Below are 25,103 nucleotides of genomic sequence, written 5' to 3' on the forward strand. Positions count from 1 at the left end.
GTGCCTATGTGGTACCTGGTGGCTGGCTGGGGTTAAACCATGAAAACTAAACTTTTTCTTCTGATCACAGAAACTCTGGGAAACAAAAACATTAATAACTTTTTATTTTCTTTTTTTTTTTTCTTAAGGAGGTAACAGGATTACAAAGGCTTCTGTGGTACTAAATTATGTCCTGGACACTCCATTTTTGTCTTTTAAAATAAATTTCTAGCTCTTCTGTTTTAAAGTCTGAAAGCACATCTTAAGTAGACTGATAAAACCTGGAAGGCAAAGCAAAAGAACTTTAAATATTATATTAAAAAATCCTATAAGCCTTCAACTACCTAGTTTCTTAGGACAATTTTACAAGAAGAAGGGACCTGTCAAAATTGATGGTTGGCCATTAAGTCCTTGACTGGTGCTGGTCTGGGAGCTCTGAATGAAAACCAGCAGGACCACAGATGGAAGAAGACAAGAAGCACTTTGAACTTAACCCAGGCCACACAGTGAGTGTGCTGGGGGATGTCCAGTCACTGGGCACCACTAAGCAGAGCCCAGCTCTGCCCTCTTTGACCCTGCCTTTAGTCCTTATGCACACTGAGGGGATCCCCCACCACCCCTCTGACTTTGGCAGGAGGGTCCTGCAGAAATTCTTGATGCACATCCTCCTTCTTCACCCCACAGTTCCCACTCCAGGAGATCTTATCTCCTGACCTGCCTTGGCATCCTCTGGAGGCAGGATTCCCTTCTCTCACACAAGCTTTGGCTGCTGGAATACATTTTTCTAAAGCTGCAGTGCTCTTTAAGAGCTCCCAGCATGTCAGAGTTCCTCTACCAGCACTACACTGTTGTGTTTCTGGAGAAGGACCAATAACTTTGATTGTTCCTGTACTGCAGTTTAACCACAGCCCTCTGACCCACATGAGCACAGGAATAAGATGCAAACACTAAACTGTTGTCAGAGCAGGGACACCAGGAGAGGTGGATGGCTGCTGTAAACTGAGGGGCAGCTTAAGAGCAATGCATAGCAAGAAATTGTAATTAAATCTTTAGTGGGCAAAGTGATAACGTGCAGCCCAGGGTAATTTTTTATGTAAATAATTAATAGCAACAGCAAGGAACATCTTGTGTGTACGGATATAAAACCTTTATTTTCTAAGGGACTTCTGTTAGGGTTTTTTCCCCTCTCTTTTTTCCCTAAGTGATGCCAATCTCAGAGGCTGCTCTGCTGACAAGATTTCTCATTTTATGTGGGGCAGAATTCTCTGCATAAAGCAAAGGCTAAGCTGCCCTAGGAAGCTTTTCCTAGTTCTTCAGCCTTCCAAATACAGTTCCCTTGCTTCTGTAAGCTGACAACAGAATTATCCTCTGCAACCAAACCACCCTCCCCAGCAGAGCTCCAGGTAAAGACAACAATTTTTCTGCAAGTACTGCATCAGATGGTGAGAAACCATCTCATCAGCATTGTGATGGGGATCTGGACAATTTCCTTCTCCAAACACAACCAGAACACAGTGCTGGGAGTGCTGCCCCATGTCCATGTTACTTTAAGGCAGTAAATTTCCCTTTTTGCCTTTTGAGAAATTCTTCCACTAAGAAAGTCTTCCTCAAGAGGAAAGAAGTAGACCACTTTAGCTGAAGGTTGAGATCCTCTGAAACCAAAGTCCACATGTAGGGAACCTGGCCCTTCTCCATAAAAAGATTTGTTACACAGCCCTCCACACTTCAGGACACAAAAGGGGAAGGGACACAGAATGAACATGAGCTGCAGAAGTGGCTGCCATTATCTTTATTCTCAGGTGAAATGCCAGTTTGTGCTCAGGCCATTTTCTAGTACAATCACCATACTAGTTATCACATGAGATATCACAACAATCTGCAATAAATCTCAGCCACAGCAGGCTCCATTTGTCACAAACTAAATGCTCCCCACCATTATTTATTCAACAGGACATATATTTATAGTCTACTATATTTTATTTTACTACTATTTATTTTATTTACTACTATTTTATTTTGCATATGCTTCACTCCTGTGCACGTAGAAATGTCCAGGTGTGAAGGGAGCAGAAAAAATTATTGTAGTTGGAGAAAAGGGAAATGAATCATAACTCTCATTGTATTTTAAAACTAGCTGCATCTAACACATCATCTACAGGTGTGGAAGAAAAAAATCTTTATAACAAAGTAGAGTATGCTAATTAGCTAATTACAGATGATGGATCCAGATCCCCATAAGGGATGACTACAGGAATATCTTAACTGAGGAGCACCTAATGACCTTCAGTGGATCCAGCTTCATGACATCTCCCTAATTATATTCCTCCCACAAACTGTTATACTCACAACTATGATCTTAGCAAGTCTATTCATGTTTCCTAATTTGGTGAAGAGCAACACCAAAGATATTTAATACAAGTTACTCTAAAGTGCAAATTATGGAGGAATGGGTTTGCAAATAATGAACCAACCTACTGCTTGGCAGGTTTCTTATTTTTGCTGCTGGGTTTGCATGATAAACTGAGCAAGAAAACATGGATCAAAATTGAAGCAAAATTAATCATGTTAACTTGCAATTTACTGAAACTAACAATGAAATAAGACAATAGAGGAGGTAAGGTTGGAAATATCTGCTGTGGTTGTAAAAGCTTTGATATTTGTGAAGTATTAAAGTCTACTTTTGATATTTTTTTGATGTATCATATTTCAGGATCACAGAATAATGGAAATTATCCAGAATATGTGGAGTTATTGCAACTGTTTCAGGTAGGCATTTCCTACAAAATACCACAAGAAAGAGAAAAATAATATCAAGGGGAAATCCCTCAATAGTGGATATCTGAGAAGATTATAGGAGTGATGTAAGAGAGAATTAATTTTTAAACTGAAAACCAAAGAATACCCTCATCTATCAGTACACACACTGCACAGGCATATTCTATTGACCATCAGTTCACCATTCTTTTGAGACCATCACACCCACAGGATGATCTCTAACCCCTTCCCATAGATGGAGCAAAGCATCAGGCAGATGTGAGTGTGAATTTCTTGCAGACTGAGATCATCTTCTCTGGATTTGCATGATCAATCATAAACCAGCATTCTGACAATATCACCTTTTATACAAGGCTGCAGGCCACAACTTAAATACCAGATCTGCTGAATGTCCTCCTATAGGGGACAGTCCTTAGATTTAGTATCATTGAAGGCTGCTGGATGTGGCATGTGATTAATTTACATCACAATTTTACGTGGAATTCATGCACATGTTTAGTTCTGCACATCATCCAAGCTCACAGGCTCCAGTGAGTACTGCACCTGCAACTCCTGTAGAAACTAAGTTCTCAGAGATGTCCTGTGACTGCACCACCCAAAATCTGACATCTACCACTGTCAGAACCTGATAACCAATATATCAAAACAAGGACAGAGACAAAAATAACTTCATAATAACCTCATTGCTTTCAAGATGGCCTTTACTTTGCTGACCCTTCTCTAGAAAACTTTAGAGTGAACATCTGAGCATGCCCTAAATGTTTCTGTCAGATTCTTTGTAACATAATTACTAAATAAATTTTAAATGTTAAAAAACCCCAATCATCTGAGAATAAATATGGCACTAAATTTACGTCAAAATATCTCTTACAGGAAAAAAACTCTTTAAAGCCTCACATTAAAAATTCATATTTCTCTGGGCAGTGCTTTAGTGAAATGACTAAAATGTTACATTTTATAAAATGTTATTCCCCCCCTCCAAGTTTCCTGAAGAGAAAGACTCTGTTGCATCTTTAAAATATTAGGAACATTATGACACAGCAGGGTAAAAGCAAGAAAAGACTCAACACTTTCCTTCCAAATGGCATATTTATGCTGTACATAAAAAATAAGTTAATGATGCAGTGTGCACTGGGGTAATTCACTCAAATTATACACCATTTCTTCTAAGATTCCTGGTTCTTAGTACTTCTGCATTCCCAGAACCCCTTTGCATTGCTATTTGTTTTCCTCTGTTCTTAATTTATCTTTCTGTGCCATTAATTCCAGATGATTTTCCCCTGCTCAACTTAATTCCTCTGCCTCTCTTCAGGATAAAAAGGATTTATCAGTCAGTATGCACAACTAGCTATTCAGGTGAATATTATGTGACACAATTATCTTTTTCTTACTGTAGCCAGGGTGTTTTTTTTTTTTTTATTAAAACTTTTCTGTGCATCTGCTTTCATTGTAATTGTCTGACACATCTTTACTGACTCAGGCTTTTCAAAGGAAATCAGAGGATAATTTAATGGACAGAAATGATCATTAATTTCTATAAGGTTCAGAATGTAGAACAACAGAGGCTTATGGGCCATGTTCATCAGAATTTATGTCTTGTAAATAAGACATAAATCATTCTGAAGGTGGCACTGAAGTGCTGGATATTTCCTTTTAAATAAAATGATCATAGAATCATAGAGTGGTTTGGGTTGGAAAGGATCTTTAAAGGTCATCTAGTCCAACCTCTCTGCAATAAACAGAGTCATTTTCCACTAGACCAGGTTCCTCAGAGCCTCACCAGCCTGACCTTTAATGTTTGTGGGGATGAGAATTTACAACCTCTCTGGGCAACCTGGTCCAGTGTTTCATCACCCTCACTGTAAAAAAAACTTCTTCCTTATATCTAGTCTGAGTCTAATGTCCTCAAGTTTAAAAGCAAGACCTATGACAACAAGACCTATAGAAATTCTGTCCCCATCTTTTCTATAAGCCCTCTTTAAGTACTGAAAATCCACAGTGAGGTCTGCCCAGAGCCTCCTCTTCTCCAGGGCTCTCTCAGTTTGTCTTTCACAGAGATGCTCCTGCCCTCTCTTCACCTCTGTGACCCTCCTCTGGATTCTCTCCCATAGGTCCTTGTCCTTCCTGTGCTGGACTACAGCAAGTCCTTGAGTGCCACAAATAGCATTGCATGTTTGTGTGACCAAAGGCATGGAACCATTAGCATGTCAATTTTGAATTACATAAATAAATTAATGTCAAATAACTAATGTACCAAAGGAGCTTTTTAAAAATACTGACCTACTTGTCCATCATTGCAACAAATTTATTTGCACTGTAAAACATTCATTTGTAGTTAGATTGTAAAAATACAAGTTCTATATTTTGCAAAACTGGAACTTGTGCTTATGAAGCAATATATTATTTTTAAAGTGGCTTCAATATTCCAAATACACTGAATTCTTAATATGCTGAATGGACAACTCCAGGCTGGTTGATGGGTGCCATATATCCCTGGATAGAGTCTCCAACATAATCTATGTTTGAAATAACAGAAAATACCAATTATGACTTATAATATTCTTTCTTTGGATTATGTGGTGTGACTCCAGGTGCACTGAAGTAATTGAAAAGCCATCTTTTTACTTAGAGAGGTTTCTGGATCAGGCTGCTTCTCCTAGAACCATGCAGAGAACCTCTCCTTTACTCACCTGCTTCTTTCAGCTACTGTTCAGCCTTGGGGACATATTTCAGCTCACTCTTTATGCTCTGGATCTCTGACAAGTTGACAGCAGGACCTGGAAGTTTCTTAGCTCCTGGGAGCAGTTTCTTCTCCTTCTCCTCCTCTGTTGAAGCAGGAACATTCTGCACAAAAGGACACCAGTGACCTTCCTGCTGCAACAGCATCTCTTGACCATGAGTATGGGTCAGTTACTTCAAAAACAGGAAAGTATATTTCTATACTAAAGGCAATCCCAGTGGAAAATGGGGTGGAGGCATGAAAAGATAGGTTATTTTGCTGGGTGTTGTCTAAAATGTCTAAAAAAGTTCTCAAAAGAACAGAAGATGCTCAGTGAAAAGGAGCAATTAGTAGAAAATAACTGAATGGAGAATTAAAGGCAACTTAAAATATTTCATATTTTAGATGACAAAAAAATAGAAGAATCATTTTTATAATCTAATTCCTTTGAGAGTTTCACAGTTGCCAGACACTTGGAGAGGAAGATCCTCATGCACTTCTGCAACTCTGGAGAAGAGCTAAGATAGTAGATTATGGATTTCAAAAGTTCAACATGAGTTGAATTTTAACTTTTCAAAACCTCAATTGCAAGACCAAAAGGGGTTTTGCCATTTAATGTTTGAATTAGGGTAGTGCTGCATGGCTATTTTGCTGACATTGTACAAATGCCATTAAATAACAGCAATTACACAATAATGAGCAACTCAGCTAATTTCCCAATGGACCACAGTATCTCAGCCCTTGGTACTTCCTCAGCTGTTCTATTGCTTCTAGCTGAGCAGAGCAGGTATTTTAGACCATTTCTACTCTAGACTGGGTAATGTTTTGAAGGCACAGGTTTCCAGAAATGAGTTTACTGTTGTTCCAGCCTGTTGTACATTTTATAAAGCTTGAATACAGGAGGAATCAAGTACATTTAGAGATTAATTTATATTTTACTATAAATTATTTCATGAATAAATTATTTTTTTATTTTTGATTACTCTGTGAATGTCCTCTTGTAATTACTCTGTTAATGTCCTCTTGTGATGGGCTTTTTTGAGTTCAATCATGATTTAGATTTATTAGCCACACTTTTAGAAAAGGTGGATTAACTGTGAAGAGTCAATTCTTAATATTTATATTAACTTAATTTTAAAAATTCCAACATTACTTGTCAAGTATTATTGGCCAGTAAACCCCTCTTTTTTTTTCTCCGTTGCCTAATGGACTGCATGCTAACCAGGAAAAAGACTTTACAATGTCAAGCAGGAAACAAGGTATTGTAGAAAACTGACATTTTCTTCCTATCTGATCTTTAAGGACTTTCTTAATATCTCCAGATATAAGAAAATGGAAGTGATAATTACATTTCTTGGCTTGGTAAACTTGTATTATATTTTCTCACATTTTAGGCAATACACTATTAATTAATACAAGATAATACTAGTAGTACTGTACTATTGTTTTTGCTAGATCATTTCAAATCCCAGCCAGTAATTCAGCCCCAGGTACTGTATGTACTGCCTGAAATCTGATTTAATGATCTAACATCCTGAAACAGCAGCAAAGCACAGCAGGAGAATAAGTAAATTGATACAGAAGCTATTTGGAAGGATGCACAAAATTGTTATCAGTAGTCAAAGATGTCATGAGCTTGTATTGTTTCCTTTGACAGTTTTCCTAGGTAATCTAAATAATCAGGGTAAACAAGCACTCCCTGAACACTGCAGCACTTATTAGTACATAGCAGAAACTGTGTAAAAAATACCATTTCAAGTCATGTGCAATACCATTCCTTTTGTAGGACAAGCAGTGCAAGCTTTGCCAGCATTTTGGAGACATTGTGGTCCATAAATTGCTGTCAGCTTTCTCTTCCAACCTCAGGTGTTTGCTGTTTGTGACCTCACTGCTCTCTATATCACTCACTCCATGTGTAACACACAGGTGAGATTAGACTATGGCCTGAAAAATGGCTTAGATATAAGGGTTAAAAAATACAAGCATGGGAATGCTCTGACTGAAGAAGAATTATTTTCTGTAATTCCCACCCTCCATTTCCTTTCATGTTATCATGTCTGCTCCACTGACCTTCAAAAATCTACATTCCTGTCTGGCTGCACCACCCCTTGAGTAAGATTCATATTCCCCTCATCTCCTGTGTCAAGGCTTTAAACTACAGTGGGAAATGCACTGTTAGCAGTGATTATGCACTGTTAGCAAAAGTTGCATTTGTCTAAAACTGCTGTGAAAAATCATGAGCTGTATGGCAGAACTTATGGCAAAACTTAACAAGGTGAGAAAATCGAAATCACAAGTTCATTTTTATTCTATTCCCTGAACAAGATCTGTTTCTGTAGTGTTTAATCCCATTGGTTTGGTTGAGCATTGCCACAAAACCTGGGCCAAGAACTTCCATAAGTCTGTCTCATATAGAGTATTCACTTAGCTGAGAAACAAAGCAACACTCAATTACCCAAACAAAAGTAATTATCAGCACCAGTCATTTATGTTATTTCTCAAAGAAAAACACTACTAGAATTTACACATGTTATATTAGTTTCTGCTTAATAACATGCACTCCTGCACCAGTTTAATTACTGCAGAGAGAATATGCTTTAATTTCCTTCCAAGGGAGAAAGCCACAATATATGCTCAAGGTCATTTTGTATGTTTGTTTTTTAAATCTTCCTAAGAGCCAAGTCAGCCTAGGTTTGATTACTTCAGGAAAGTTCTCTGTAAACAGAGCACAGTTTATATCAAAATATGGCAAAATTTAGGAAAAAAAAATCTGTCTAAGATAGAAAAGGAAGAATTGGCTCTTACACAGCCTTTCCTGCCCTTGGCTGTGAGGAGCAGGGGGAGCTCTGGCTCAGCAGGATGAGTTCTCATGAGGGGATTATGAATCCAAACTAAGTAAAGTGGCCAGGAAACCAGGAGCACCCATCTTTTTAATCTTGTTTGGAGTATCTACTGTCTTTTCTTCCACTGTGGGTGTTAGGGTCTCATTTATCATCAAAGTTAATGGCAAATAAGATGCTTTAATATCAGTCTGAAATATGATATCTGTGTTTAATTTTGTGATCAATGTTAGTTAAGGTATAAATTGGATTTTATATTCAAAACTCAGTGTTAAACAATCCTGTAAAATACAAGCATGAAAATACAGAATTCAGTCTAAAATTGAGGATTTTCACCCCTGGGCAGGTAAATGGGTTTGGAACTTCTTTTTTAACTTGCAAATGTCTTCACATTAAATTTCTTCTTGTTGATAAACCTTCCAAAAAGCATTGTGTTTGAAAACCTGTGCCCACACTGTGAAGCTGTAACAATAAATCACACCACAGGGTGACAGGTAGCAGCAAAGTCTTCCAAAGCCTTGCTGTAACTTTTCCTGCTGTACCTCATCAGTTCCCATCTAGACAAATTCTGCTGGTGAAATCCTGGCTCTCTCTCCTGACAGAAGGTCACTTCCCACTGGGGAAGCAGAGCTACACACCTTCAAAACAGTTTATATTCCTACAGGTGCCTTGGCACCAAAAGCAGAATTATTTATTCATGAAGTGTTAGTAAGTGGCCATTTATTTCCATGAATGATCAGTGCATGTTCAAGTGTGGTACCTAAGACTGGTATGTGGAGCTATAAGATCACTTCAAAGGCTTTTTTCCACTTTATGGAAGGGATTCTCCTTAGGGGAAAAAAAAAAAAATAAATCAAAAAACCTTTTTTGCTTACCTCCTCCACTTCTTCAGGTGTAAGTTCTTTTCTTTTGTGAGGATGGCCTGCACCAGGTCGAAATGCTCCCATTGGGATGTTAATATTAGCCTGTGAGAAGGAAATTGTGATGCATATAATAGTGACCGATAAATAAAGATACAGTTGATAAATGGCAAAATTCAAAAGGAGTGGGACAAGCATATAGGCACTATCATGGTTTCCAAGCACTTGTGCCTTCAATGTATGCATCATCACACCACTGCTGTGGAAACAGGAGTGCTTTCATTCCATTTTAAAGAGAGAAGGTGAAAAAACAAACTAGAAAGCTTTTGAAGTTCTGCATTTTAGACTAACGCTTCCTGATTTTGTTGGCCTTTAAACAAATGAGTAGTGGACACTAAAGTGTCTTTGGGCACCTGGGTTTGCTCCAGTTTGGTCAAGGTCAAACAGAAAGTGAGTGCCAAAAGCAACATTTAAGTGTAAATCGTGCAAATCCTTCAGCAACACCCATTCTCCAATGACACCAGTTTTCACCTCACTTTATCACAGGTATCTTAGAAGGGAAACCTGCCCTGAGTCAGCTTAAGTAATAAGTATTTAAAATGTGACTTTACCAATAAAATTTACCCACGGTTGCCCTGAACTGCAAATACTTGAACCAGCTCCAACACTGGGCAGACCTCTGGCCCCTGGCTTCTCAAACTCCCTCCAGAATGACACCCACACACCTGCATCCATCTCATCTTTTAGCTTTTAGTAGCTATAACATAATTGGGGCTGATAATAGATATCTTAAAAGTAAAGATTTTGGGGAATAGAATGGCACAAAACAGTGGTTAAGAAAGAGCAGCTGAAAGTATCCATTTCCCAATGTGACCCAGCCAAGATTATTTTAAAAGTCAAATGGCACGATCAACTAAATGCACAATTTATACTTATTCTTATCTTGCGATCTCAGAAGAGAAGCTGCTCCTAGGAAATGTCACCAAAATACCATGACTCCCACTGGTAAAACCAGGGGTGAATTGGTAATGTTGAGAGGAAGCTGAGAACCTTCTAACAGTGAGCTCTGCTTTTGCCCTTTACCATCTGCCTGATCTGCACTAAATGGAGACAAATAATCCCACCCTTCTGCTCAAGTTATGGTCTTGCAGATCGTGCCCCACTTGAGCAGCCACAGGAAACAGCCCACAGTTTTCAGTGACAACTGTTCTGACAGCTGTAATCAAATGATGAGCAAATTAAGAATCCATGCTTTTCCCTGTATTCTACTTACCTGTTTCCCATTATCTTATTAAGGCAAGATGATACTCTAATTTCAGTGGGACTGCCAAATATCTGCAGGGTCACAGATAACCAGGTATTTGTTTCATAAAGCTTTTTCACTGGGCTTTGGTTTAGATATTGTGACATTTTTCATCTGCACTTTGTAAGTTCCCAGGAAACAGGGAATTTACAGCCTCACAGTTCCTAACCCATTATTTCATTTATGGCTGGAAAAAACCCAACTTTGCCATTTCTAATTTTAAGTAACTGCCCCACCAAGTTCTGGTACCTCCAGACACCTTTATTTATGGAATGGGAAACTTCCCTGCAAATTACAGCTAGCATGGCCATACAAGTTTGCAGAGTTGGAACTTTAGGAGATATCTCTCCTGAGCTTGGACATTCCCTTGGAGGCAGCCAGAGCAGAAGCCAGCCTCCCACGGAACACTGCAGCCCCTGCACTGCCACTGTGATTGACACAACAACTGTGACTAAAAGTGGTTCAGAAAGCAAAAACAAACCACTAAGTCCCAGGCTGCTAATTAAATTCAAGAAACAACTCTTTGGTCTGCTTCAGCACTTTGCTAGTAATCTGTGTCACACAAGAGCAGTTGGTACTTTTTTATCTGCAGCAGGGACATCCACGTCAGAGTTCGGGCAAGAAGTCATGACACAATAACTTGGTAAAATGAGCATCCTTTAAGACACAGTCAAAAACTCTCTGGATCTGATAGCACATACTGTATATTAAAATATTTCCAGTATGAAATGAAAAGGTGACATTTCTAACCAATTCCTGACCATAGTCCTGAGCTGTAAATCTCTCTCAGTCTCGCAGATGAGCAGCTGTGTAATGGGTGGGCCAAATTCTGTACACCAGCATAGCTCTGCAAGGACTTGCGCTGTGATCAGCTCAAGTTCACAATTTTGTTTTCAAGGCTTTTGTCATCTCTAAGCTGAGATGGAGATACGACCTTACGGAATCTTTATCCACTAAAATACTAAATAGGAAATTTTCTGTTCCAGACCCTGGAAATCCTACATCATAATTGTTTTAGACAGACTTTCTAGGTGTGATTGTTATGTTTAACCATACTAATTATGAAAACTACTGAGTTTGCTTCTCCCTTTGTTTGAAAGGCCTACCATACTGTGTGCCATTGCAGTTTTTACAGTGACTGGTAGGTATGTGCACTGATGTAACCAGGGTCCTTCTGAACAGACCAAAAGAAAAATACCTGTAAAAATTACACACTAATATCTTGATGGTTTGACTCAATTGAACTGGTACTGAGATTTTTTTGGTGTGTTCTTTCTGTTTAATAGAGAGAGGGCATTAATGTTAGGATATAACTGATGCAGCTGAGTATCAGCTGAGGACTGTTATGGGTAAGTCCTTCACAGCATCACAGCCACTCCTGGCTGTCCTGATGGGTGACTGGGTAATCTGGAAAGAAACTCTTGAATGAACATATTTAATTAAATAAAAAAAAAGAAGTAAAGAACGAGACAACAATGGAGAAGGAAAGAGAGAAAGACAGAGAGAAAGAGGGAGGAAGGAAGGAAGGAAGGAAGGAAGGAAGGAAGGAAGGAAGGAAGGAAGAAAGAAAGAAAGAAAGAAAGAAAGAAAGAAAGAAAGAAAGAAAGAAAGAAAGAAAGAAAGAAAGAAAGAAAGAAAGAAAGAAAGAAAGAAATGCTGTAGAGAGAACTGAATGAAATCCAGAAACAAACAAACAAACAAACAACAACAAAGCCTAGAAACCTCCTCACCCCTTACCTTTGTGGAAAGCCAATGGTGTTTAAAGACAGAACAATTTTCAGTCAGAGCTGTTCACAGCCTTTTGTACACTGAGAAGGGGAGGTCAGCAATTGTTTCCAGGAATTAACACACTTTGGTCCTCTATTGCCCCAAACTACTCTTGGGAACCAGTTGCTGCCTTTAACTCTCACACATCTGTATTGAGTAGCTATTGGGAAGTGAAGGATTTTATCTATCTCTAGTACAGTCAGAAAAAAACCATTTCAGACACAGAACACCATGAAACACTTCAGTTAGTGAGGTGCCTTTACATTCCCATTGCTGCAGCGTGATGTACATTCCCCAGGGCACAGCAGTGTGATTATACCAGCACACAATAGCAAAGGATCATAATATATGAATCACAATGTATAAAAGTAATGTGACATTTTGAGTCATAGTTCTCAGACTGCTCAGAGCATAATAAGCATCAATTCAAGTGCAAGTCTCCCTACTAGAACCACCTTTGACACAATGCTTAATAGATACATTAAATTTTTGCTGTAGTTTTTCTCATGATTCAGATTCCCTTTGCAAAAATTAAAGTTTCTTAAAATATTAAACTTAGTGCTGAATTTTAATGCATTTTTTAAATGAACAATCTAGGAGCATTATTTACATTTAGAAGTTGGAAGTCATCCTAGAAATAAAATGCAGCCTAAGGAAAAAATGTAAACCAATTAATTCCTTAAAAATGATTGTATGTGCCTATGGAGTTTAAATAGAAAAGATCTCTATTTTTTTCATTAATCCTACAAACATTTCTATAGTCACTGTAAAAGAGGGATGAAAATTGGAATTGAGTGAAATCAAAATTCTAGCAAAATGACATTTTTTTTCTAATTTCAACAGAACTAGAGTACAATAGTTTGCATGCTGGTAGAATTGATGATGATGATGATGATGATGATGATGATGATGATGATGATGATGATGATGATGATGATGTTGATGGTGATGATGATGATGGTGATAAAGAGAATCTGCATTTTCACAGTGCCTTGCATCTTCAGTATGCTGCCTAGCCCTGAGTATTTAATCTTGATAGACCAATCCATTGCATTAGGATTATCTCAAGAAAACAGACAACAAGGAAGACCAGAAATTCCATTTTGTGTTTCTTATGTAAGATACTTTGAACTCATAGTAGAACTTCATTGGAAGTGTATTTCACAAAATACATGAGAATTCTGTAAGATTCTCAGCTCAGCAGATATTTTTGACTTTTGACAAGAACCATTGATAACATGAATTAAACACATTCTTCATGACATTACTTCATGATGATGTTGGGATAATTCTCCTGCTGTTTCTTTTACAAATATGCAACAATCAACTCCATCCTAATAAGCATGTAACTCTGAAGAGGTATGTGGCAGACAAGAAATTTCAAGTTAAAAGATCAATGATTCTCTCATTTTCCTTTGGCTTCTAAATAAAATGCTTCTTAAACAATTATTTGAAGTTGAGGGTTTTTTCTCCATAAGGAATGCAGACATGAAAAACTTCACAATACCCATGCTATCTTTTTAGCCTTTGAGTCTCCCAACATATTGGCTTTCTGGAAAATCTAATGGCTGCAGGAATTATTTTTACTTAACAGTTATGCAGATGCATTACCATGTTTTGCCTAGATGATCCTCCAATGCACATAACCTAATACTGCAAAGACCAAACAAGAGATTAATGAACTTATCTGCTGCAGCTTTTTATCAGCTCAGATCAAAAGATGATCTCCAGGTCACACTTTTTCAATGCTTTCAGATCTACCAAGCTTTTCACTTTAACAGAACAACCCCAGCTAGCACTCCTGTGGTGCTTTGTCTGAGTAAAAATGCAGTCTGCCAAGCAATGGAGCTTGAGATTTACTATTTTATTCTATTAAAAACATAAATGCTATCTCTTACCTGAATGGCTTTGACATGTGATGCTGGTTGTTTTGACATTTTTACGACAGAGGCTTATCCCTGCAAGCAAAATTGGAAAGTGTTACAGGCTCTGACATTCTGATAGCTATGGAAGATAAGCTAGAACTTAACCCTTGCTGCCTCTTGACAGGCATCCATTTCATCTGCCCAGCTCCTGTTTCCATCTCAGTTTCCAAGTTGCTTAGTTATTCCTCCTGATATCAGAAGGAGACAGAACACCTGAGCTTCACCAATTAATCTTTCATAGCCACAAATGAAGCTATCTCTTTCACACTAAAAACAATAATGAGTAGAGTTAAAGAATCTCTCAAACCTTAACAGAACTGTAAAATGAGTAAGAATCAAGGGAAGTTTTTGAGGATAAACATTGTATGAATAGCCCTGTCACAGTATGATTGTGGGAATTATTAGAACTTACAGTTTAAACCTTCTCTCAAATAAAATGTAACTTGTTAGAAAATATTGATAAATGCAGACAAAACCATTTTCTGACTCATAAATCCTTGCAAACCTTTAATGCCTATGGACTTAAAGTGATCAAGATGCTCAAACAGAAAAGTTCTCCTTGACAATTGCTAGTGCACAAAATAGCCTCCCTTCAAAGTTTTACATCACATAGATTCATCAACTTGCTTTAGCAATAAGAGCAAAAATAACATATTTTTTCATATAATTATGTGCAGGTGGAGAAATATGGACTGATTCAGTATTAATATACAATAGCAAAGGGAAATACACCAAAGAAAGAAAGAAAAAAAATTATTAGCAGATTATTTGAAACATAATCTCAGCCTTTTATTCTCTCACTGAGAAGTTAGATTTTAACTGGACTATACTTTCATCAAAGTCTTGTCATTTAACTATTATAATATAAAGGTAGTAATTCTAAAAACTGAAAAATTCATTCACCAGAGAAGTCACTGATAAACACCAAACTACAGCACATTTTTGATACTGTATTTAGTCTTAGATAGGAAGTGAAGTAATGAGAACAGAAATAAATTACATAGGAGAGAAAAGTAGAAATACATTGAGAAATTGAAGTGTGTCAAAGACTTGGGTACCCCAAAGAGTAAAACTGCCACATGAGGCAGTCCTCAAAACAACACATAGATGAGTTGTATGTTGGCTTCAACTTGGAATATCAGCAATATCAGCCTGAAATTGTATTGCTGGGACTGACTAGGAGTCTTCCTCCTGCACATTGTCACATCAGTTTTAAATCTGTGTACAATGCTGAGCAGAATTAAAAGTAAAAATGACCTGCCATTAGAGGTCTCCCTCTGGTCACATTCCCAGCTGCAAAAAGTGCTGTCCAAACCAACACAGCATTCAGTCAGAGGACAGCCATGTTCATAAATTGCTTTGGGTTTAAATTGCTTCCACTAAATTAATAAATCAGGAAAAAATCCTACTGTGCAAAATAAAACCAACATTCTTTTAATGAGTTTTATATTGTGGTTTTATAGATACGATCTTAAAATGAGAGAGAGTTTAAAAAACTTCAGAATTCACTTTAGGGGATGCAATCTCAGCCACTGACTTTCATGACAAAACACAAACAGATTTCAAAAACACAAAAGGATTTACTACACTCTGTCTCCTTTAGTTTTGAAAATCTTTATTAGGAGTATAAATAACTGCTCTGTTGATCAGTGACTATTCCAAAATAAACATAAAACAATCCCCCAACTGACTGGGAAGATAGGAGTCTTAATAAGTTAGAAAGTTTAATTAATTTTTTAATCAACTTCTCATCTTTCTTATCAGAATGAAAAATGGAAACAAAAGCACAGGAAAATGACAAATAATTTTGAAACACAGTGGATCTACTTCCCAAGCACTGTCACAAAGAAATTCTTGCTAAGATGTACTTCATCTTGCATTTCTTCATTGGAAAAACACCCATCCACACCTCTTGGGCCACTTGGAGATAAATGGCAAGGATTTACCCTGAACCTCAGCTTTACAACAAGCACAGCATTAGTGCTCCTCAGCGAGGTGCTCTGGGCTCACAAGCAGTCAGTGCTCGAAATTGCTGCAATCAGACACTGGTTCCTAAAGATGGATGCATGATACAATTGTGTAGGACTGCTTCTGGAGGAGGTGATTTTCCTACCAGACCGTGCTGTCCTCATTACCGCCAGAGAAATCAGGACAACAGCACACTACAGAATAAAAATAGATCTCTGGCTCTTTCCCCTTCCCTCCCTCCCCTGAATCTCCTTACAGAGCAATACTGACCATCAATCACAAGAAAATAAACCTTAGATTACAGAAGCGATCAGTTAATTTTTATAAATTCCTTTGTTCTTTCACCATGTGTCTCAGAGAGAGAATCAAGAGTGCTGCACTGATTGTAGTAAGTTATTTCTGGTATTCCAATCAGCTCTGCAAACTTGAAAAAATCCCACTTCACCCTCATTTCTACAGCAGGATTTCACGTCTCAGGCAGCAGAGAAATGCAGACACACAGCCTGTATTCCCTGGTGTCTTTTGGCCTCCCCACACCTTACCTTTTACCTTTTATGGGCTGCATGCTGAGCCAAACTTAGAAAGCAATGGCAATGCTACTTCAATTTGGAGCTGGTTTATGGCAGCCTTCCCTTGCAAATTTCCTCGATTTGCAGTGAAAGTACTCATGAGCAGGACTACTTGTGAAATATAGGGCTACTGCAGCGAAATAAATGAGGGTTTTGAAGCAAAACTTTGTAAAACAAAGGAACCTATCTTCTGTCTCACTGTTAAAAATAATTTCTGTCAGGGCTGCAGCAAGATAATAAGCTGATTTATTCAATTTGCTTTAAATACGATGAGATATCATAATGCCATCTTTTGTAATGCACACAAGAGATGTACAGTAGCACACAGACAACAGCAAGAGCCCTCCCCCTGTCCCAGCTGGAAGCTGTCCTCTCCCCCCACTGCATGCATGGCATCAAGCACAACAGGCACTCTGGAGACAGAACTGCAGTGTATTATCTTATTAAAAGGCTTTGACAGGAACTACACAACTGTGAGACCCAGCCAGTACAATGAAAGAAGAGAAATCCCTGCTCTGCAGCTTTCAGCCTGTTACACAAAAAGTTACTACAAGCTCTAGGCAAATGTGGTCACATTTTCTGCAATGCACACACAGTAATCACTACAGCTGCCTGTTAAGTGAAAGAAACCTCTCCTACCTCAAAACCACAATGTAATATTTCACTAATTCTAATAAACATACAGAAAGCAATAACCCTCTGCCTATGTACAATACTCAAACTCATACACACTTCTTATGAGTCATGAGGTATTTAAGTGACTTTTTAAATCTTTACATCCCCACAGACTATGAAGCAATAGCGAACTGCTCTGAATACTCTGATACACTGCATGAGACATTAAAAAAGGCAGAAACCCACAACTATTGTAGTAAACTCACAGTAATTGCTAAAGAGTTTTCATGAGGGTCTTTCAAGATTTTAATTGACCCCTTAAGATTAGCTAACTTATTTACTTATATAAAAAAAGTTCCAAACCGTCAAGTGAGTATGCACACCTCCTTTTGATGCTGAAAGAGGTACCTTCTTCTACCAGCTGAGGTATTGCCTGTGACCCTTTTAATGTGTCTGAAATAGCTCCGATGCTTTCAGCCTGGACGGCACTGAGTGCTGCTCCAGGCTGGAGTGGGACTCGGCAGAGAGGCGAAGTGTAAAAGGGAATTCCTGTCATAGCTTCCAGTTGTTCTTCCTAAATATAGAGTTTGATTCACCCTGTAACTTGGTCCCCTGTGACACTTGACCATGGTAAAAGCAGGGCTCAACTGTCAAGCAGGAGGTGCTGAAGGAACACACCTTTAGGTCCTTTTCCTGCCCTCCCTCTCCCTGTCATTCCAGGCTTTTCCCAAGTGCCAGGCACACAGCAGTAGTGGGTAACACAGAACTCCTCCCACGGCATCTGGGGCAGTGTGTGCCTCCCTACACCACAGCAGAGAAGGAAATAATTATGGAGACGTAACTATGAAGAAATTACCTGGGAGGAACTATCTAGGGGAGGTGAATGACACACCAGCGTGAGCATGTGCTGCTGCTTTGGGAGCAAACCCACACAGAGCTGCCTGGGGTGTGGGCAGAGCCTTCCCCCCTGCAGGACAGCCCTGCTCACAGCTCCTGGGCACACGATGCCACAGTGACCAGCTGCTGAGCCTGCAGGCATGGGGCTGAAGGAAAGCCAGAGGAGGAGTGAGTGTGTGCGTGCGTGTGTGTGTGAGAGAAAGAGAGAGTTGTTACAGCTCATGAGGAAGTAAAACATTACACAGCTGTGCTCACGCTGGCTGGAGTGTCTTCTTAGTGAGGACTACTGATGGAGATCTCACAGTCGTGTGTGGGGCATAGCCTCAGGTTTCCACTTGCAGAAGTGCAGACTCCTGGCCATCTGTGCATCTTCACAAGAATGAATTTCCCTCTTGCTCACTCCTCTGCTGTACCTGATCTCCACTGAACCCACAACTGTAATGATGACAAGAGCAGTGTCATTATGGGCAATTACTGTCAAGGATGTCCCTTGACTTTAACTCATTGGACCAGTGACCCTTTTAATTTCAAGTATCTCAAAGAGGAAGGTGACCAAGCAGGCTGCTTCATTAAGCCTGTGACTCACTCTCCACTGCCCTCTTTCCCAAAAATGTCATCTGGAAGCTGGTAAAGCTGATGACTTGCTCTGGGAGATTGCTGAATACTTAGAGCCACCCCCTTCCCAAGCAGCCACGAGGAGATGGACGACACAGAACCAGAGTCACAACCTGGACGTGCATTTGTGTAGGTCAGGACTGATGGATGACAATGCAAACAGCTCGTTCCAAGGAAACCTCTCTTCCTCTGAAAGGCTGATTGTGCCTGTTGCCAAAAATTTTGAGGCACGAGACGACTACTACACTTTAAAGGTGGTGGAGTTCTCAAGAGGGCTCACAGAGCTGTTCTTTGGCCTTCCAGGTGGTTGAGACCACATTAAAACAAAGCCAGAATCAGGGAAGTGACTTTACATACCTCTTGCTGAAGGTTCATATTTACAAAAAAGTACCAGAAGACAATGGAAGAGGCAATATATTTTTGTAACATGGTCCTATATATTAACTTCTTTCAATTTATAGTACAATAGTAATATTAAAAACTAGCTTTTGAATACACAGTTCTTTCTTCCATGTGCTATTAATTAAGCAAACGTAGGCCATTGTTTAGATGCTATAATCTCTTCATCTTGCAAATATGCCTAAGAAATATCAGCTCAACACTATTCCCTTCAACAAATTTTCATAGCAGAGACAAGTAATTCAATAATCTTAGTGATATGTAAACGAGAAAAAAAACACCTAACACCCAGTAACTATCACACCTGAACTGTATTAAATTGTGAGGATAAAAGGAGTAAACTTAAATTTTATCACTAATATCAGACAATGCAGATCTGAGTAGATTTTTGAAAGGAAAAACAGTCACTCCTAGCATTATTTTGCAGCATATCATTGCCTTTGAATAATCTCTGGGATGCACAGCCCCATGACTTGCAGAGTCATCTGGTAAATACATGCAGCAGATGAATTAGTAAGTAAATAATGAGGCATATGTGCATTTTAGATGATGGATTCAGTGTCTGGCAAGTTAGGGCCCTATACGTTGACACACATGGCATAAAATTATTATGTCTCATGTATAGAGATCCAGAAAATATAGCAGAAATGGATGTATTTGAAGTGTAAAATCCCAATATAGTTAAAAATAGACTTTTGTGGCATTGCTAGAAGCTTGTCTAATTAATATGCTTTCTGGCACAACTTCCTATTTTGAAAGTGAAGTTGATGGTTAACAGAAATGTGTGTGTCTTACTTCTTCACTGAGATATTTCACTGCACAATGTCAGAACTGTTTTTTAAACCTGTCACTACTTAATACATTTATGTAAATGTTTTGCTTTTTGAGAAACCTCATGAGCATAGATAAAACTTCCCTGAGTGTCCCAAAAGAATTTATTTTTCTATTGTATCCACAATGTTTTAATGTAATGCAAACACTGTAATACAATTGAAAATGCAAGTCCAGATGTAAGAAGTCACAAGCTCATCTCCTTGAAATAAGACTGTAAGTAAGAAGTAAAAAAACAAATTTCTAAAGTTTTGCTTTAAATTACCATGTAGTAGCAACATATTATGGATATTTATCAACGTAAAACTTTGCTTCTCTGTCTTAATCTTAGCTCCATAAGTTACAGTTCATTATCAGGTAAGAATGGTGGGTCCATGATATTAAATATTTGGCTAATTAATGCCTATCTTTACATTCATTTGATTTCTTAAAATGAAGAATATGCAAACTAAAGTTGCAGTGTAACTAGTATAACTACTCTTTTCAATCAGCACACCAAAATTACTGGTTAAGATGTAAAAATAAGAAACCTGCTATCAAACAGATTTATCAGAGGACTTATGCAGAGGATCCTGAAAAAAAACCCAAACTCATCATCCATTTTCTAATTCACTCAAGTTTTATTTGTATTTTTTGGCTCTTTCCCCTTAGTAAAGATGCACCCATGTAATAATGACTTGGCACATAGACTTGATGAAAGGCAGAGACTTTTAGCAATGGTACCCAGTCACATAGCCAGAACTACAGAAACTTAAAATATAGTAGAGCTATCAATTTTACCAGGCGTCACAAACCATTCCTATGCTTGATTTTAACAGAAAGAAACTCTGAATCATAGATTGCAGAAAACGTATCAAACCTCAGCAATTTTGTCAGAAGAAAACTTGTTTGAAGAAGTATCATCTACTGGTTGTGTATGTCTTCTCATTTTTCCCCACGTCTATTTCTTTTCTTTTTAAGAAAAAAAATAAAGCACTCACTCCTGAGTTTCTACTTGTATAGTTATGCCAACAACAATACATCAAGGTATTTAAATAATGAATGACATAAAATAGCATGCAAAAATGTTTGCTGTTATCTAGCAGGCCGGAAATCAATACAAAACATACCTAAATTATCTGATTTTGTTTCTGTGACATTTCTGGGCTACTAAATATTAATTCAACTCTTGCATGCTCTGTTTCTTTTCCATAGAAAAGCATGATGATTTTTATCAGAGACTGTTCCACAGAGAAATAATTAGCCTTGTATTAAGCAGATGGTCTCATTAAAGGCTTGCAGTGACCTTGTTCTGAATTTCAGAGTCACAGCATCATGAATAGTGTTGTTAGCATCATCTACGAATTTGTATTAAGTTCTGAAAACTGCCTTATGAATACAACCCATACAAATTCTAGAACATCATAGCTTTGACCACTATTGCCCAAAGCCATGTTCTCTGTTGCTTTGTTTTGTGTAAAATTAGTTCTAGTTACCCAAATGCTTTTGTTAACTGAAACATCATGATAATGATGATGATGATGACAATGACAATGATGAGGATGACAACGATGATGTACAAGCAACAATTTTTTTCCCACTTTTCTCTTGGTAAATTTTAAACAGTATATCTGGCAAAGCTGGTAGCATAAGAAAGAGCAAGGCTAATGGTAAATTTTGAATATGAAATTTAAATTACATGCTGCATGCTAGTTTTTGCAAACATCCTGTCTACTGTAATGATTCAGAATTATTTGGAAAATAAACAAAAAGCATGACACTGCACCATGAGCAAGTGATTTTGACAAAACAGGAACTGACTAAATCACTGTCGAAACTTTCAACAAAGAGAATAATAATTGTTTTCACAAATCAGGATAACTCAAGAAAGCATGTAATATCTCTTTCAATCCCATCATACACTTATTTTGATGATGCCCATCCCCATCAGCTGATCGTATCAACTGTGCACTATTAGATGTCAGATTAAGACCTTAGCTGACTGCAGCAGGCAATTTTGCTGTTGACTCCACCCAGAGATATATATGAGAACTAGGTACAGATATACCAGAGGACTTGGGGACTCAGAACCACAGAAGGTAATTTATTTATCTGTTGTGATAAGCATGACAAAAAAAAATTGCAGCTATGGATAATGGCTAATGCTGATTTCTCATCTGAATGGCATGTTGAGAGGAAAGAAATATATGTTTAAGACATTAAAAATCTCTCTGGTAGAAAGATGCAACCAGAACAAGTAAGATGAGGAAATGGGCTGGAGGAAGCAGAATAACATTATAAATAAATTAATTCCTTTAGAAAAAAAGTTACTATTCAAGGACAACTGTACCAACCTGCTGAATTATATGTGATTTATCAATCAGTATCTTTGGTTTGTACCTGCTGAACAGAAAATAAAAGATGAAGATCATTAAATCGTGGGTGTGAAGGTTTTTAAAGTCTGAATCAGTATCAGTTAGTTCTGATACCTTAGTTCTCAAGAGTCTTAAGGAAAACATCCTTACCTTGTTACACCTCCAATGTTCTGAAAAAATAGGGCCATTAAGAATGAATGCCTTCCATGGTGAAGATACAAATAAATCTACTAGTCATACCTGTCTATCAAATAGTCAAACATGACCTCTATTAAACTTTATTTTTTTTTAATCAAATCTGCTACAGAAACACTTTTCAATTATCAATGGCCTCCTGCCATACAAATATTGCAATGTTCAGAAAGAAATTGCCAAAAGAATTCAGTGTTGGCACAGAAAGATAAGTCCTCCAGCTGCTCCACTGAGCAAAGATGTTTTCCAATACAATATCAAATCTGCAGGATCAAAAAGCATTTCTCTTAGGAAATTACACAAAGTAGTTTCAAAAATCTTCACATCTTACTTTACACCCATATGAATTAGAGTTGTGGACAGGCAGTATCTTCTATACAAGGATAAAAACAAGCCTGGAAAAAGAAACTATATTATTTCACTCCATCTCCTCTGGCTGTGCAACAAAAGCTCTTTAAAGTACAGTTTGCTTCTCAAGGTCTGGAGATAAAAGTGATGCTTGAAAATCATTTGTCTTGGAAATTACGTTCGAGAACTGCAGGCTGCTCTGTTTCTGTGCCCACCAGCTACTGGTGAGGTACTGACTATACTCTGACTAGAGTATCCATGAAGATGTTCCCTGTTTTATTGCAGCCAACTCTCAAACTATTTATTTTTAGTAGTAAGAAAGGAAAATGTTCTTAGCTTGGGCTCCTAACGCAAAGTGGTCTGTGTAAGGCAAACCCACAGTTTTGTCATGGATAGTTCACAGGTGCTCTGGCTGACAAGGGGCAGAGTGGATTTGTAGTGCTGGGACACCAGTTAAAATCAGTTTATCCCCTGTGTGCAGTGCTGTGTAATCACAAAGCTGCTCCCTTCTGTCCTTGAGGTAGAACTAAACCAGTGCTGGTTTAACTGAGTGCTGTGATGCATGATGAAGCAATCCAGGAGCTGCTTCAGCCACCTGTACAGTCCAAGTGGACAGTTCTGGGGATCCTCACTGGTTCATCCTGTGCCAAGACATTCCTATTGCTCAGAACAGACAAGTATCACATATGCACAGATGAATCCAGACTGGATGGGGCCCTGAGCAACCTGGTCTAGGAGAAGGTGTCCCTGCCCATGCTGGGGGATTGGAGCTAGATGGCTTTAAGGCTCCTCCCAAACCAACAGAATCTATGCTCCCATGAAGAGAAATGTTCCAGGCTTTAACAGCCTAGGAAATGATGAACTACTGACTACTTTGTCTCAAACTGTTACCTCACTTTGACTTGCTTATGATAAGGCCACTTCTTTCCCTAGGGTTTAAGGCTGCCCTACAGGTTTTGGGGTTCAAAGCTGATAGATCTAATGCTATCATGTACATTTAATTCAGTTTACACTTGGCATGAAACAATACCTGTTAGACTAAAACTATTCAGTTTATTTTGCATTCTGCAGTAGAATATGGGATTGTGTCCACAGGGACTTCACAGGTAATTTAAAGCAAAAAAAAAATTCCCTCAAACGTTGAAACAATTTTTTTATATTATGCCCTTTTATGGTCTCCTCCTTCACTGACTAAGCCCTTTATTTCCTGTAATTTAGATAAATTCACTTTCATGGATAGACTTTTAAAGTTGTAAAGGGCTCCCAACATAAGAGATAATGCTGAATAGCTGCTAAAAAATAGATTTTTCTCATGTATAATTGCTAAATGATTACAGAGGATGCACGCAAGACTACAATCTAAAAATGGGTAGCATAAGCCTGAAATGAATATTTTTAATGGAAATTATGATTTATGGAACTGTATTCTATAGTAATATTCAAGCCACATTTCTCAAGTTTCTCCATTTCCTTTGCTTTTCTTTAAAGTCTGATATTTATTTCTCCTTGGAATGCAACAGTTTTGGAGGGCCCTCTTTTAGATGTAATTCCAGCTGAGATTTGCCTAACGAGTTAACAAACATGAGTAAATGCTGCAAACTGACAGCAAATAAGAAAAACCTATCATTTGTTCTGCTATAGATCAACACTGTGAGACAACTGGTGAAAAAGCATGTATAACTATTGGTTTTTGCAGAATAATCTAGTAATCTAGACATATTTCTAGGAACACTTGTGCTTTACCTATGTTTTAATGTGAATAGTGACTTAAGAACAAATTTCAATTGTTTTAAGAATCAAAATGCCACCTTTCTAGCAAGTATTTTTGGCAACAAGTTTAAATACTGCAAACAAATCCTGAACCCTAACAGAGTATTTTGACTTCACTTCTATTTAAATAAAGCAAGACTGTTTTATACTGTAATTGGGACATAAAAACACCCAAACCAATAAAATTGTGTAACATTCTGCTCTTATCTTTTTTAACCACAGCAAAGATGAAAGCATTTTTTTACTTTCTTGTTTGGGTTTCAGTTTAAAAGATCACACATGTATCTCCATAATTCCACTACCTGAGTTACTCCCCTATGCTGAGATTTTTTATACAATAATATTACTGAGGTAATGAAAACATATATTTTCTTCAT

The 25,103-nt window shown here is 38.0% G+C and overlaps 1 protein-coding gene across 2 annotated transcripts in view; it reads right to left on the reverse strand.

The window, feature by feature from the left end:
• SMPX (small muscle protein X-linked) overlaps window positions 1-17,829 on the reverse strand; it is a 38,462-nt gene extending 20,633 nt beyond the window's left edge. For both annotated transcript variants that reach the window (XM_056488275.1, XM_056488285.1), the window contains exons 1-4: window positions 17,704-17,829; window positions 14,142-14,201; window positions 9,189-9,278; window positions 5,445-5,598 (exon numbers count right to left, since the gene is read on the reverse strand). In XM_056488275.1, the coding sequence (XP_056344250.1) occupies window positions 5,458-5,598; window positions 9,189-9,278; window positions 14,142-14,180 (270 nt within the window). In that variant the 5' untranslated portion in view covers window positions 14,181-14,201; window positions 17,704-17,829 and the 3' untranslated portion in view covers window positions 5,445-5,457. The remainder of the gene's footprint in view (window positions 1-5,444; window positions 5,599-9,188; window positions 9,279-14,141; window positions 14,202-17,703) is intronic.
• Between the last annotated feature and the right edge of the window lie 7,274 nt (window positions 17,830-25,103).

This window comes from Oenanthe melanoleuca, chromosome 1 (genome assembly GCF_029582105.1).
Source record: "Oenanthe melanoleuca isolate GR-GAL-2019-014 chromosome 1, OMel1.0, whole genome shotgun sequence".
NCBI lineage: Eukaryota > Metazoa > Chordata > Aves > Passeriformes > Muscicapidae > Oenanthe > Oenanthe melanoleuca.